The sequence below is a fragment of the Lithobates pipiens genome, unplaced genomic scaffold (assembly GCF_037356315.1).
Source record: "Lithobates pipiens isolate NorthernLeopardFrog02 unplaced genomic scaffold, aLitPip1_a1.2 Scaffold_18, whole genome shotgun sequence".
NCBI lineage: Eukaryota > Metazoa > Chordata > Amphibia > Anura > Ranidae > Lithobates > Lithobates pipiens.
In genome coordinates, this window is record NW_027507758.1 from 615,260,256 (window position 1) to 615,277,362 (window position 17,107).

Consider the following 17,107-nt stretch of genomic DNA (forward strand, 5'->3'; position numbering starts at 1 on the left):
GGTCCATCTCTGCACACTGCGCAGGGACAGACCTGTCACAGCGCCGCTCTCCCCTATGGGAGATCGGATGACTACGGACCGCAGTGTCCGTTGTCACCAGATCCCATCCGCAGACGGATGGAAAAATAGCTTTTTCCTCCGTCACACTTTTTCGGATTGGAGCGGGTCGGATTTCAGCGGACATGTCACCACTGACATCCGACGCGCCATAGAGGTCTATGGAGCGTCCGTTCAGGTCCGCCTGAAAAACTGAGAGGTGGACCTGAACGGATCGTCAGTGTGAAAGGGGCCTTAAGGCTTGTTTTTTTTTCCCTATAAAAATAATAAACATGTCATACATTGAAAAAAGTTGGCACATGCACCAGCATCAGTGTAGATCCACTGAACTGATAAATACCTAAAACATAGGGGGAACTTTAAGAAGAAGAATTTGAAGTAAATTACTGTAATAAGTCCATATAAGTTCCATAATATAGCACCTTGAAGGCAGCCCAGTGAAGATGAGAAGCAATTCTTGGGAAGGCTAAGGGTAAAAGCACAGAGGCGCCACTCTAAGTGAAGTATAGCAATGAGTTTTAATGAACAAATAGTGCATAAGAGTAGAATTAAAATATGTTATGTATGGGTAAGCAGAACGTCCGGGAAGGGAGTCGATTCGTGGCTGTAAGCTGGTGAGGCGGAGCGGGTTTCGCCGGTGATTACCGACGTTTCGTGGACCTCGAGCACACAGGGAGCCAGGGGATGACGACACTTCCGAAGTTGGTGGTGGACCAATAGGCGACGTGTTTGCGGAGAATGAGCTCCTTCTTCAGGCCTCTGAAGAAGTAGCACATTACGGTCCTGGTGTGGCCTAGCCCAGTGTTTCTCAACTCCAGTCCTCAAGGCGCCCCCAACAGGTCATGTTTTCAGGATTTCCCTCAGATAAAACAGCTGTGGTAATTACTAAGGCAGTGAAATCACCTGTGAAAAATAATAAGTCTGAAAACATGACCTGTTGGGGCGCCTTGAGGACTGGAGTTGAGAAGCACTGGCCTAGCCAGTCTCCAGACATTAATCCCATAGAAAATATGTGGAGGGAGCTGAAAGTTCGAGTTACCAAATGTCAGCCTCGAAACCATAAAGTGATTGTAGAGGCTCATGTTTTTTTACCTTATAAAAATAATAAACATGTCATACTTACCTTCTCTGTTGCAGTGGATTTGCACAAAGCCGCCTGGATCCTCCTCTTCTCAGGTCCCTCTTCTGTGATCCTGGCCCCTCCCTTCTGTTCAGTGCCCCCACAACAAGCAACTTGCTATGGGGTGCACCCGAGCCGAGTCACAGCTCCCTGTGTCCATTCAGACATGGAGCCCCGACCCGGCCCCACCCCCTCTTTTCCCTGATTAGCTAGCCGGCTTTGATTGACATCAGCGGGAGCCAATGACGCCGCTGCTGTGTCTCAGCCAATCAGGAAGGAGAATCTTGTGTAGATCGCTGGACAGAGAGGGACCTCAGGTAAGCGTTAGGGGGCTTCTGCACACAGAAGGCTTTTTATCTTAATGCTTAAAATGCATTAAGATAAAAAAAAAAACCTTTTGCCTTTAAAACCTCTTTAACCACTTCAGCTCCGGACCAATAAACACCTTAAGGACCAGAGGTCTTTTTGCAATTTCGCACTGCGCTGCTTTAACTGGTAATTGCGCGGTCATGCAATATTGCACCCAAACGAAATTTGCGTCCTTTTCTTCCCACAAATAGAGCTTTCTTTTGATTGCCTCTGCGATTTTTTTTTTTGCGATATAAATGGAAAAAGAGCGAAAATTTTGAAAAAAAAAGATATTTTCTTCTTTTTGTTATAAGAAAAATCGAATAAACTAAATTTTAGTCATACATTGAGGGCAAAATTTATTCAGCCACATGTCTTTAGTAAAAAAAATGTCAATAAGCGTATATTTTTTGGTTTGCGCAAAAGTTATAGCGTCTACAAACTAGAGTACATTTTCTGGAATTTACACAGCTTTTAATTTATGACTGCCGATCTCATTTCTTGAGGTGCTAAAATGGCAGGGCAGTACAAATCCCCCCCAAATGACCCCATTTTGGAAAGTAGACACCCCAAGGAAATTGCTGATGGGTATGTTGAGCCCATTGAATATTTATTTTTTTTGTCCTAAGGGATTGAATAATGACAAAAAAAAAATAAAAACATTTTTTTTACAAAAAGTTGTCACTAAATGATATATTGCTCACACATGCCATGGTTATATGTGGAATTGCACCCCAAAATATATTCCGCTACTTCTCCCGAGTATGGGGATACCACATGTGTGGGACTTTTTGGGAGTCTAGTCGCGCACGGCACCCCGAAAACCAATCACCACCTTCAGGATTTCTAAGGGTGCAAATTTTTGATTTAACTCCTCACTACCTATCACAGTTTCGAAGGCCATAAAATGCCAAAATAGCACAAAACCCCCCAAAATGACCCCATTTTGGAAAGTAGACACCCCAAGCTATTTACTGAGAGGCATGTTGAGTCCATGGAATATTTTATATTTTGCCACAAGTTGCGGGAATATTACAAACTTTTTTTTTTTTGCACCAAGTTGTCACTAAATGATATATTGCTCACACATGCTATGGGCATATGTGAAATGACACCCCAAAATACATTCTGCTGCTTCTCCTGAGTACGGGGATACTACATGTGTGGGACTTTTTGGGAGTCTAGTCGCGCACGGCACCCCGAAAACCAATCACCACCTTCAGGATTTCTAAGGGTGCAAATTTTTGATTTAACTCCTCACTACCTATCACAGTTTCGAAGGCCATAAAATGCCAAAATAGCACAAAACCCCCCCCAAATGACCCCATTTTGGAAAGTAGACACCCCAAGCTATTTACTGAGAGGCATGTTGAGTCCATGGAATATTTTATATTTTGCCAAAAGTTGCGGGAATATTACAAACTTTTTTTTTTTTGCACAAAGTTGTCACTAAATGATATATTGCTCACACATGCTATGGGCAGAAGTCAAATTACACCCCAAAATAAATTCTGCTGCTTCTCCCGAGTACGGGGATACCACATGTGGGGGACTTTTTGGGAGCCTAGCCACGTACGGGACCCCGAAAACCAAGCACTGCCTTCCGGATTTGAATATAAAATGCTATAAAAAACAAACTAACCAGAGTCACCCGTAACACTTATACGGTGATCAGTGGTGAAAGGGTTAACTAGGGGCAATCAGGGGGTTCAAATTTTTATTAGGTAGTATATGGGGGTCCCTGGCGCTATATAAAAACCTGACGGGGAACCTAAATAACTAACTGGCTAACCAGCGTCACCAGTGACACTTATACTGTGATCGCTGGTGAAAGGGGGTGAAAGGGTTAACTAGCAGCAATCAGGGGGTTAAAACCATTATTGGGTAGTATATCGGGGTACCTAGCGCTATAAAAACCTGGCGGTGAACCTAAAAAAATAACTAGCTACCTAGCGACACTAGCGACACTGATGCAGCGTTCAGAAAAATTATCGCTTAGTGACACTGGCAAAAGGGGGTGAAAGGGTTAACTAGCGGAAATCAGGGGGTTAAAACCATTATTGGGTAGTATATCGGGGTACCTAGCGCTATAAAAACCTGGCGGTGAACCTAAAAAAATAACTAGCTACCTAGCGACTGTAGCGACACTAATGCAGCGATCAGAAAAACGATCGCTTAGTGACACTGGCAAAAGGGGGTGAAAGGGTTAACTAGCGGCAATCAGGGGGTTAAAACCATTATTGGGTAGTATATCGGGGTACCTAGCGATATAAAAACCTGGCGGTGAACCTAAAAAAATAACTAGCTGCCTAGCGACACATGCAGCGATCAGAAAAATGATCGCTTAGTGACACTGGCAAAAGGGGGTGAAAGGGTTAACTAGCGGCAATCAGGGGGTTAAAACCATTATTGGGTAGTATATCGGGGTACCTAGCGCTATAAAAACCTGGCGGTGAACCTAAAAAAATAACTAGCTACCTAGCGACTGTAGCGACACTAATACAGCGATCAGAAAAACGATCGCTTAGTGACACTGGCAAAAGGGGGTGAAAGGGTTAACTAGCGGCAATCAGGGGGTTAAAACCATTATTGGGTAGTATATCGGGGTACCTAGCGATATAAAAACCTGGCGGTGAACCTAAAAAAATAATTAGCTACCTAGCGACACATGCAGCGATCAGAAAAATGATCGCTTAGTGACACTGGCAAAAGGGGGTGAAAGGGTTAACTCTAGGGGCAATCAGGGGGTTAAATCTTTATTGGGGGGTGATAGGGGGCTACCCTGGACCTAACACTAACTGTCCTGACAGTTTTTACTGTCACAACTGACACTGAATGCATTGATCAGTAAAGAAATGATCAATGCAATCAGTGACACTGTGACTGGGGGGGGGGGGCGGGGGGGGATCGGGGGGCGATCGGGGGGGGGGGTTTGTGTGCCTGTGTGTACCTACATGTCAGTGTAGTGTTGGTGCACACTTACTATTAGTCTTCTCCTCGTAGTCCGGTCAAAAAGACCGCCCCGAGGAGAATGACATCACTTCCTCCTTCCTGTGTAAACAATACACAGGGGAGGAAGCTTCTCATTGGCCAGGAGCGATCCAGAGGGGGTGGCCGAAAACCAACGGCCATCCCCTCATCACGGAGCGCTCCTGGACCGAATCGGACCGCCGTAAACAGCGGGAGGGGGTCCAATCGGACCCCCCACCCGCTGGAAGGCAATCACGTAAATCTACGTGATTGTGCCTGCCTGTGCCATTGTGTTGACGTACAATGGCAATACGGCGGTCCTGAAGTGGTTAAAGACTTGGAAAGGATCTGTAAAGAGGAGTGGGACAAAATGCCTCTTGAGATGTGTGCAAACCTGGTGGCCAACTACAAGAAACGTCTGACCTCTGATTGTCAACAAGGGTTTTGCCACCCAGTACCAAGTCATGCTTTGCGAAGGGGTCAAATACTTTTTTCATTCATTAAAATGCAAATCAATTTATATCTTTTTTTTAAATGTGTTTTTCTGGATTGTATTGGTGTTATTCTGTCTCTCACTGGTAAAATATACCCACCATTAAACTTAGACTGATAATTTTTGTCAGTGGGCAACGTACAAAATTAGCAGGGGATCAAATACTATTTCTTCCCTCACTGTATGTGCTAATGCAGGTTAAAAGCAAGTAAAGGGCCACATCCGGCCCCTGGGCCGCAGTTTGGAGACCACTGTCCTAACACATTAATGGCATTCTGGAGCATCTGTTGCGCCTGAAATGGCAAGACTTCGCGTACGATGCTCCCCACCTAACTCCCTACACTCTGGCCCGACCCCGGAAGCCTCCCTACACTCTGGCGATGGACGAACCATAAAGAACCTCTGTACACTACCGTTCATTCTGGGCCAACCCTGCACTCTGGCCCGACCCCGGGAGCCTCCTGACACTCTGGCCCGACCCGGGAGCCTCCCGACACTCTGGCCCGACCCCGGGAGCCTCCCGACACTCTGGCCCGACCCCGGGAGCCTCCCGACACTCTGGCCCGACCCCGGGAGCCTCCCGACACTCTGGCCCGACCCCGGGAGCCTCCCGACACTCTGGCCCGACCCCGGGAGCCTCCCGACACTCTGGCCCGACCCCGGGAGCCTCCCGACACTCTGGCCCGACCCCGGGAGCCCCCCCGACACTCTGGCCCGACCCCGGGAGCCTCCCGACACTCTGGCCCGACCCCGGGAGCCTCCCGACACTCTGGCCCGAACCCGGGAGCCTCCCGACACTCTGGCCCGAACCCGGGAGCCTCCCGACACTCTGGCCCGACCCCGGGAGCCTCCCGACACTCTGGCCTGACCCTGGGAGCCTCCCGACAATCTGGCCCGGAAAGCCTCTGTACACTAGCATTCACTATGGACCAACCTTAAGAGGCTTCATACACTATGGTTAACCCTGACAGATTCCCAACACTATGGCCAAAAACCTCTCTGAGAGCCTCCCTACCCTGTTTCCCAATCCTGAGAGTCTCTGTATACTAGCATCCATGAGAGCCTCCCTACACTAGTGTTCACTATGGACTAACCCTGAGAGCCTCCACACACTATGGCCCAACCCTAAAAGCCTCTGTTCACAGATGTTCACTATAGACCAACTTAAACTGCAGAAGTTTAGCCATCTTGGACTCCGGTATCACCAAACAAAATACAACGAAATATAAACCTTTATGCCAATCACCAAACTATAATGAGTCCGGCGCTATACTGGAAGCAAAGTAATTGTCACAGAGCCTGATCTGGGTACCAACTCAGGATTAGCACAGAGCCTCTTGCATGGCTTAGGACGCCCAGAGAGGAAAGAAGGAAAAGAAGGAAAGGAGGGAGGCAGAGAGGAAAGAAGGGGAAAAGGGTGGGGGAGATGAAAGAAGGGAAAAAGGGTGGGGGAGAGGAAAGAAGAGAAAGAGGGTGGGGGAGAGGAAAGAAGGGAAAGAGGAAAGAAGGGAAAGGGGTGGGGGAGAGGAAAGAAGGGAAAGGGGTGGGGGAGAGGAAAGAAGGGAAAGGGGTGGGGGAGAGGAAAGAAGGGAAAGGGTGGGGGAGAGGAAAGAAGGGAAAGGGTGGAGGAGAGGAAAGAAGGGAAAGGGTGGAGGAGAGGAAAGAAGGGAAAGGGTGGAGGAGAGGAAAGAAGGGAAAGGGTGGAGGAGAGGAAAGAAGGGAAAGGGTGGAGGAGAGGAAAGAAGGGAAAGGGTGGAGGAGAGGAAAGAAGGGAAAGGGTGGAGGAGAGGAAAGAAGGGAAAGGGTGGAGGAGAGGAAAGAAGGGAAAGGGTGGAGGAGAGGAAAGAAGGGAAAGGGTGGAGGAGAGGAAAGAAGGGAAAGGGTGGTGGAGAGGAAAGAAGAGAAAGGGTGGAGGAGAGGAGGTGGGTGAGTGCACAGTAAAAGGACAGGTGAGAAAAGAAAGAGTAAAGAAGGGGAAAAAAGGGGGGGGAGTAAGACAGTGGAAAGAGGAGGAGGAGAGAATGAAAAAAGATGTGGATAGGAGAGAGAGGAGCAAGAAGGGGAAAGGGGAAAGTAGAGAGGAGGAAGAGAAAGGAGGAAAGGGGGTTAAAGATGAGAGAAAAGGAGAGGGGGGGAGAGGAGACAGGAGGAGAGGAGGCAGGAAAGAAGAATAAGGGGGGGAGGGGGGCTGGAGCAGAAAAGAGAGAAGAAAGGAAAGAAGGACAAGAGGGGAGGGAAAGAAGGACAAGAGGGGAGGGAAAGAAGGACAAGAGGGGAGGGAAAGAAGGACAAGAGGGGAGGGAAAGAAGGAAAAGAGGAGAGGGAAAGAAGGAAAAGAGGGGAGGGAGAGGAGAAAGGCAAAATAAGGGAAAAAGAGGAGAGGAGAGGAGAAGACTTAAAAAGGGAAATAATAAAAAAATTAAAAATAAAAGAGAGACAAAAAAAAGGAAAGAAAATATAGAACTCTGGGAATGTTTTACTGCTGCATTGACTCTCTTACCGCACAGCCTCAGGTACATTGTTGGAAGTGTTTCGGATGAAGAAGTCCCTGTAGTCCTCAGGCAGTCCCATGAATGTCCCCCCCCATCACAATGAACTCCACCTTGTCCACACTGTGCCCCAGTTGCTTGAGCTGTGGGGAGACAAATAGTACGAAATGGTCATCGTCATTCCTAAAATGTCCAGACAGACCGGAGAGCATTTTATTAAGAGTAATGGACAGTATTGCCTATTCAACCCATAATATAACCTTATTATTATTATTATTATACCAGTACAATCATTAGGGTCATATCATCACCAATGTAATGTTTTCTTCCTATTTTATCAATCCAATAATCTTCTTAATTGTATTATTACGTGTTAAGGATGTCCAGACACCTTTCTCTTCTGTCATTACTTTTATGGTTATTATAATTATTTGTTACTATTTATGTCATATTTCAGCCCTGATGAAAGGAGTATAGCCCCCGAAACATGTTGGATTTTGTATACAATTTGTATTTACAATAAAAAAATATTTTTTTTTTTACTTGAATTACAGTGTTGGCGCTCTAATTCTAGATTTAACCTTCCGCAGGGTCCAGAGACTTTTTTCCTTCAACCATTGGTCAGCTACACATGACAAGTCTCGAGCACGCGCAGCGGAGTTTCGTTAAACCGCCACTCAACTCTTACAGATGTCGGAACTGTACACTCAGGATTACAGTTAGTGCCTCAAAACTCTACCTGCCGGCAATGTCTAATACTTAGGCTTTAGTTCCTCTTTAAAATGAGACCTTCCAATAAAAATGCTAGCAGAGATGGTTAAGAAAGCATTTATAAAAAAAATGTCATCCATTAAAATTGCCTGTAAACTAATTCTGTGCTAATGGGGGGAGGGAGAAAATGGAATGTTCGTCAGCTATATTCTCTGCAATTAAAATGTGTGCATGCAGAAAATACCAATTTACAGCCACTAGATGGAGCTGAGGAGCATACTTCTCTCCTATGACAGTCAGCGCCATCAAGTGACCATAATGTGGTATTTCTCACATTCACACATTCAAAACAGGTGAGAATTAAGTATTTTAGCTGGAGGACAGCTGATTTTGCCCCATTATTTTCTTATGCTACTCAGCGCCATCAAATGGCTGTACTGTGGTAGTTCCTGCATTCACACTGCTGAGAATATAGCCAGAGAACATTCAATTTTGCACCTCAAATTACCTATTTCTTATGCTCCTCAGCTCCATCAAGTGGCCACAGTGTAGTATTTATCACACACTTGAGCTGCAGAGAATATAGTTAAGAGAGCATTCGATTCTGCCCCATTAATTTACTCATTTTCTATACTCCTCAGCTCCATCTAGTGGCCATAATGCAGAATTTTCCATATGCGCACATTTGAACGGATGACAATATAGCCAGAGAACATTCGATTTTGCCCCATTCGTACAGAACGTATTTACATGCAATTTTGATGGACAGTTGTGCATTTTGTTTTTTATATATAAAAAACACACCCCTAACGAGTTTATTTTAGCATACTTGTTACTTATTCCAAAAGGGATTATTCATTATTTTCCTCAAAATTCTACAAACAATAGCCCCTAACAACATGAAAGAAGTTTTGAAATCTTTTGCAAAAAAAAAAAATCACATGTAATAAGTATTCACAGCCTTTGCTCAATACTTTGGTGAAGCCCATTTGGCACCAATTACAGCCTTGAGTCTTTTTGAGTACAATGCTACAAGCTTGGCACACCTATTTTTGGGCAGTTTCTCCCATTCTTCTTTGCGGGACCTCTCCAGCTCCATCAGGTTGGATGGGGAGCGTTAGAGCACAGCCATTTCCAGATCTCTGCAGAGATGTTAAATCGGGTTCAAGTCTTGGGCCACTCAAGGACATTCACAGAGTTGTCCCGTAGCCACTCTGTTATCTTGGCTATGTGTTTAGAGTCGATGTCATGTTGGAAGATGAACCTTCACCCTAGTCTGAGGTCCAGAGAGCTATGGGGTAGGTTTTCAGCAAGGATGTCACTATACATTTTTGCAGTCATGTTTCCCTCGATCCTGACTAGCCCCCCCCCCAGTTCATGCTGCTGAATAGCATCCCCACAGCATGATGCTGCCACCACCATGCTTCACTATAGGGATGGCATTGGCAAGGTACTGAGCAGTGCCTGGTTTCCTTCATGATGCTTACAATTCAGGCTAAAGAGCTCAATCTTTGTTTCATTAGACCAGAGAATTTTGTGTCTCATGGTCTGAGAGTCCTTCAGGTGCCTTTTGGCAAACTCCAGATGTGCCTTTTACTGAAGAGTGGCTTCCGTTTGGTGGAATGCTGCAGAGACGGTTGTTCTTCTGAAAAGGTTCTGCTCTCTCCACAGAGAAACGCTGGAGCTCTGTCAGAGTGACCATCGGGGGTTCTTAGTCACCTCTAAGGCCCTTCTCCCCCAATCGCTCAGTTTGGCGGGCGGCCTGCTCTAGGAAGAGTCCTGGTGGTTCCAAACTTCTTCCATTTACGGGTGATGGAGGCCACTGTGCTCATTGGGACCTTCAACGCTGTTCCCTTCCCAAGATCTGTGCCTTGATACAATCCTGTCTTGGAGGACTACAGACAATTCCTTGGACTTCATGGCTTGGTTTGTTCTCCGACATGCACTGCTAACAGTGGGACCTTATATAGACAGGTGTGTGTGCCTTTCCAAATCATGTCCAATAAACTGAATTTTCCACAGGTGGACTCCAATCAAGTTGTAGAAACATCTCAGGCCACGTTCACACTGGTACGACGCGACATTCATAGGACTGTGGATCCGACTTTGCCCCGCGACTTCATGTCCGACTTCCATCCGATGTCCAGTCGGCTGAATTTTCCACAGGTGGACTCAAATCAAGTTGTAGAAACATCTCAGGCCACGTTCACACTGGTACGACGCGACATTCGTAGGACTATGGATCCGACTTTGCCCCGCGACTTCATGTCCGACTTCCATCCGATGTCCAGTCGGCTGAATTTTCCACAGGTGGACTCCAATCAAGTTGTAGAAACATCTCAGGCCACCTTCACACTGGTACGACGCGACATTCGTAGGACTGTGGATCCGACTTTGCCCCGCGACTTCATGTCCGACTTCCATCCGATGTCCAGTTGGCTGAATTTACCCCAGTTAGACCCCAATCAAGTTGTAGAAACATCTCAGGCCACCTTCACACTGGTACGACGCGACATTCGTAGGACTGTGAATCCGACTTTGCCCCGCGACTTCATGTCCGACTTCCATCCGATGTCCAGTCGGCTGAATTTACCTCAGGTGGACTCCAATCAAGTTGTAGAAACATCTCAGGCCACATTCACACTGGTACGACGCGACATTCGTAGGACTGTGGATCCGACTTTGCCCCGCAACTTCATGTCTGACTTCCATCCGATGTCCAATCAGCTGAATTTTCCACAGGTGGACTCCAATCAAGTTGTAGAAACATCTCAGGCCACCTTCACACTGGTACGACGCGACATTCGTAGAACTGTGGATCCGACTTTGCCCCGCGACTTCATGTCCGACTTCCATCCGATGTCCAGTTGGCTGAATTTACCCCAGGTGGACCCCAATCAAGTTGTAGAAACATCTCAGGCCACGTTCACACTGGTACGACACGACATTCGTAGGACTGCGGATCCGACTTTGCCCCGCGACTTCATGTCCGACTTCCATCCGATGTCCAATCAGCTGAATTTTCCACAGGTGGACTCCAATCAAGTTGTAGAAACATCTCAGGCCACGTTCACACTGGTACGACGCGACATTCGTAGGACTGTGGATCCGACTTTGCCCCGCGACTTCATGTCCCACTTCCATCCGATGTCCAGTCGGCTGAATTTACCCCAGGTGGACTCCAATCAAGTTGTAGAAACATCTCAAGGATGATCAGTGGAAACAGGAGGCACCTGAGCTCAATTTTGAGTGTCATGGCAAAGGCTGTGAATACTTATGTACATGGGGATTTTTTTTTTTTTTATAAATTTGCAAAGATTTCAAATAAACTTCTTTCACTTTGTAATTATGGGGTATCGTCTGTAGAGTTTTAGAGTTTGTAGAGTTTTGAAAGCTAATAATGAATTTAATCCATTTTGGAATAAGGCTGTAACATAACAAAATCCTGAAAAAGTGAAGCGCTGTAAATACTTTCCGGATGCACTGTATATAATGAAGTGAGCCTTATCGGTCTATGTGGACCTACAGATACTACAGATACTCTTCAAGGTACCCCAAATCGTCTTTTCTATTAAACGGCAACCCTTTTGTTGAGAAAATCTCTTTATCCAATGGCTGCTCCCCATAAAAGTGCTTTACTTATGGGCATTACTCCTCAGGGGAGATGGCAGAGCACAGCTAGGCTACTCATGGGCTGGATCACTTGCCTGATCCCACCCCCAAAGCCCAACACAGACCCATAGCGTCTGCTGTCCTGTGTACAGATGGCGGGTTTAAAACCCCAATGTGTTTTTTGTCCAAGTATAGATCAGCGTTCCTCCACCTTTTTTTCAGCTGTGGCTCCCCTTTAAAAGTATGCAAAATCATGTCGTTCCCCACCAGTCTAAAATTAAAAAAAATTAAATGTTGCTTATCAAGGGGAAACCTGAGCCTGGGGCGATGCACACAACCACCTTTATGAAATTAACTTAACATCAGAAGCCCCCTCCCCCCCTTCACATCAGAGCCCCCCTCCCCAATATCAAAAGGTCTCCCATCACATCAGAGACCCCCCTTCAAATCAGAGGCACTCCCCTCGCATCAGAGTTGCCCCAGTACATTAGAGGCCCCCCCCCACAACACAAGCCCCCCCCCATCACATGAGAGGCCCCCCACAAAAGTCCTTCCATGCAAGACCCCCATCACATCAAAGGCCCCCCACACAAGCCTCCCCCATCACAGAGGCCCCCAAAAGAAGTGGCCCCATCACATCAGAGGCCCCTATTGGATCAAAGCTCCCCACTCATCACAACAGAATTCCCCACATCACATCAGTGGATTCCCTTTCACATAAGAGGTCTCCAGCTCCCCCCAACACATCATAGGCCTCCTTTACATCTGAAGCCCCTCTTTACATCAGAGACCCCCCGCCCCCATATCATAGGTCTCCCAGCACATCAGAGATCATCCTTCAAATCAGAAGCACTCCCCTCACATCAGAGTTGCCCCAGTACATTAGAGGCCCCCCCACATAAGTCCTCCCATACAAGACACCCATCACATCAGAGGCCCCCCACACAAGTCCCCCTATCACATAAGAGGCCCCCCAAAAGTCTCCCTATCAGAGGCCCACCACACAAGTCCCCACACTATCACATCAGATGCCTCCCCCAACACATCAAAGTCCTCCTATACATCACAACCCCCCCCCCCCCATCATGCCAGAGGTCTTCCCAAAATCACAATGGACATCCTCTGTTCACATCAGAGTCGCCCAATCCTGTCAAAGGCCCCAGTCACATTGAAGCCCTCCCATACAACAGATTTGCTCCCTACACATGTCCCTCCACCACATCAGAGCCCTACCTTTTCGGCTCCTGCATCTCAGCAGAGGGAGGAAGATTTCTCTATCACATCAGAGGCTCTCATTCACATTAATGCCCCTCCCTCCCATCACTTTAAAGGACCCTCCATACGTCCATACGACCCTCATCCCATCATATACATCAGAGGCTTCCTATACATGAGTCCCCCCCCCCCCCCACATCACATTCAGAAACCAACCTTCTGGCTCTAGAAGCATGGCAGGGGTTAGGAGGTCTGGAGGACTACTCTCTTCTCCTGAACTTTCAGGGGGTAGGGGTTAGTTGCCTTGCCATGCCTGAATCAAAGACATGCACTATATTGCCGTTGTGCACCCTGGTCCTAGGGCCTCATTGGTTGTTATTGTACTGGCACTCATGACATTGATCCAAATTGGGTCCCATGCTCACGGCAGCTTGTGGGGGGGGGGGGGAGAGAACCAGACAGCACCCGGATAGATCAATGGTGGTCCCAAGCAACAAGTCCCTGACTCCAGCGACTCGGAGCACAGGAGGTAAACTCTAACCAATGGTTATGGATAAACAAGTGACATGGTGTTTACTGGTTTAATAAGTCATGTAGGCAATTCCAATACAAAACTATTCTTTAAAAGGCAAGCCCCAGGCTGCATGAGAAGCTGTCAGTGGCTCCATATGGTCCTGGAAACAATACGTATTACTCCTAATTATACCAGAACACGCTGCTCATTCAAATCCATGTAGAAAATCTCCCCAGGCGGGTGCTTGATGACAGTAGTATTTTGTTTAAAAAATAATAACACAGGGCCCAATCCCGGACCAGCCCCCAACATTACAGCTACGCAATGCATTGTAAGTCTTGACACTACACCTTCCAGCATGCCAAAATATTCAGAATATTTGATAAGACACCAGTAATTTTGGAAGACACAGCCACATGCTCTTTAGGGTAAAAAAAAAAAGTCACATCATACAGTACCTGTTCCACTCGATGCCGCGTCTGAAGGAAGGGGTCGTAGCAAGCGCGGATCGCTCGCATTGATGTCGGCTGTGTATAAAAAAAAAAAAAAAAGTTCAGTTGACTAGATTAGCAACAACAAATAACAGAGTCAATAATTTGGAGTTTTCATGCCGTCTTTTACTGGAACTTAGAAGTCTCCTCCGGGATTTTCCTGCATCAGCCTCACTAGCCAAAAGGAATACGCAGTGCTGTGATAGGATCCTTCAGCACCCAAGGCAGAAAAGGCCAAAGTAGGACACCTAACTGTGCGCCAATTTACTACGATAGGTTGCAGGTCCTGAATTTTTTGCGACCCCAAGAATATACGCAGGAAAGAACAGGCAAGCTTCTGACCTAACAAGATGCCAAAAGATTGACCTTGCAATGACGATAAGGGGGGCTTTAACCCTTTTACTACCAGGTCCGTACTATTAGGGCACCAGGGACCAGCATGATGGGTGCGGTCGGATAGATGGGAGGGAGACGAGTGAACGTTCATCTGCTCTCCTCCCCTTCTTGCTGATCAGGAAAGCAACATGTATAACGTCACTTCCTCATCTCTGTGTCGGTTTTCCTGGTCTGGGAAGAATGTAGTGCAATCTGCACTGCATTGGTAATAGAAAAAGATATTTGGAAATACTGAGCCAAAGCTAAAAAATGGGACTTTAAATGAGGCCATATGAACTAAATACATACACCTCCATCCCCAATATCTTGAAAAAAATAAAATAAAATTGGACTTTATATGAAGCACTTCACTAGACCAAATGAGCCAATCAATATACACATTGTTTATTATCAAAAAGTCATGCATATATATACCACCATGAATAATAGATTGATTTAACGGTAGGGTAATGGATCAATTTATAAATATAAATATAACATGGTAATACATGATTAGTTCAATATAGAAACATTGTTTTAGAAAAAAAAAAAAATCATAAATATCAATAAATAAGATCTAACCATTTCATGATAATGCACAATCAATTCAATATAGTGTATATACATAATAATAGCTCTTAATCTGTAGACCAAGGTATATATAATAGTAACGATAAAACATTAACAAAGATGGTGGATTGGTTCATTACAGTATGATATAGTCCTAATATGTATACGTGAATACTGTAACAACGCATCATAAAGAAAAAGCTCTATGCGTTTCGTGGTTACTATACCACTCGTCAGGAGCAGATGCAGGATTTTGGGGTATCTATAATGAAATAAAGTTACCAAATGAATATAGTAGTCCAAAGTATACAAATATGAAAGGGAGAGGGGAACCACAAAAGTCCCAAACAATCTCACCTATCTGTAGTACATGGGTATAATTGTCGATCCCACTGTTGCATACACACAGTCGGACAAAGTTGTCGGAAAATCTGATTGTACATAACGTGATGACGTCATTTCATTACGATGGGACTACGTTCAGGCTAGTAGCCAATAGCTTTGGTCTAGGAATTTGATCTGAGCATGCGTGGCACTTTGTCCGTCGGAGTAGGCTACACATGATCGGAGTATGTCCGATCGGAGCATTTTGTCGGAAAATTTTACGGACAAGTTGGAAAACTTGGTCCGTCGGATATTCCGACGGAAACAGTCCGATAGAGACCACACACAGTCGGATTATCCGACAAAACAGTCCGATAGGACACATTCCGTGGGAATCTCCGACCGTGTGTACAAGGGCTCAGACAGAAAAGAGCATCCAACGCATTTCGAAAAAACAAAATGCAGATTTTATTCAGGGTCAGAGGGCTCTTGCAAGTTTCAAATTGTTAGTTTAACTCCCAAGTGTTATGCGGCGTACACACAATCGTAATTCCGGCCAGAAAAAGACCGATGAGAGCTTTTCATCGGAAAATGCGACCGTGTGTACGCTCCATCGGAATTTAGCTGTCTGAATTTCCGCCAGCTAAAAATTGATAGCATGTTCTCAATTCTCCCGACGGAAAAACTTTCTATCGGTAACGTTACATATCGCCGCGCATACCGGAGTGAGCGCAATCATTTTAGCACCAGAGCTCCTCCACAACTGATGGGGCTTTAAAAGCATTGCCTATGGAAAATATAGGGTACTAAAGTTTGGCGTGCGCAATTTTAAGGTTTCACATGTTGGGTATCTATTTACTCAGCGAAACCTCTGCTTTTATATTTTAGCAATCAATTGGCTCATTTATTGCGTTTGTACACCCCAATATTAACTTTAGTGCATTTTTTTTTTTTTTTTTACAGAAATCTGGGGTTTTCCCTAGACCTTTGCATTAGTATAGTTTAACATAAAAAAAATGGAACTACGGCTATCCCGGTCTCTACTAATGACCAGGAGTCGGCCAAACGTGTGACCACCGTGACAGCCAGACTCTAACCTAAATACGTTGGTGGCAGCAAAAAAAAAGAGTTAAAAGGTAGTCTCTTACTGAGGGATGCCAAAGGATAGTTTCAAGACTGCATATAACAACAACTACTCAATTCTGTTTTCATATTGGCTCTTCACAGAACATGTCCTCACCTCATATCCTGTAGACTGGGTTAAATATTCAAAATCTGAATCTGGGCCGCCGGGACAATACCTAGGGAACATAACAATTATCATCTGATCATCATCATCAACCGATGAGCTAATCGCTCCTCCTATCAGCATGACTATCCCTGGCCTGCCCCCATCATTCATTGGATTTCAGTTCTTCCAATCATAGTGGCTCATCATGCCATCTGGGTATTACCTTGGGGGGGTGGTCTGCATGCAAAGTCTGCCTAATAACACCCATAAAAAAAAAAAGGGGTATGGCCTTCTCTAACATCACACCCACTTTTCACCATGTCAACCAATCACTGCAGCACTGCTGATGCCCCCCAGGGAGCTCCCCTGACCATAAAAGAGCGGATTGGTGGTACAGTGTATACTTACACACAGATATTCCCAGTGAAGTTGATGTGAGGACAGCGATGTGGTTTGCACATGACGGCAACCACCGCGATCTATAATAAAAAAAAAAAACACAAGACGAATTAAAGATGGCACCAATCACCGATGGATTTACCATTTTTTTGCCCAAACAGATTCTCAATATTTAGCAAAATAATGAG

The 17,107-nt window shown here is 45.8% G+C and overlaps 1 protein-coding gene across 1 annotated transcript; it reads right to left on the reverse strand.

Moving 5' to 3' along the window:
• Positions 1 to 7,488: 7,488 nt before the first annotated feature.
• On the reverse strand, positions 7,489 to 16,995 carry LOC143990357 (elongator complex protein 3-like). The gene is made up of 4 exons (XM_077490388.1): positions 16,929 to 16,995; positions 16,530 to 16,590; positions 13,988 to 14,056; positions 7,489 to 7,620 (listed from the first exon to the last, which is right to left on the reverse strand). The coding sequence occupies exons 1-4, from the start codon at positions 16,979 to 16,981 to the stop codon at positions 7,546 to 7,548; spliced, it is 258 nt and encodes an 85-aa protein (XP_077346514.1). The 5' UTR covers positions 16,982 to 16,995; the 3' UTR covers positions 7,489 to 7,545.
• Between the last annotated feature and the right edge of the window lie 112 nt (positions 16,996 to 17,107).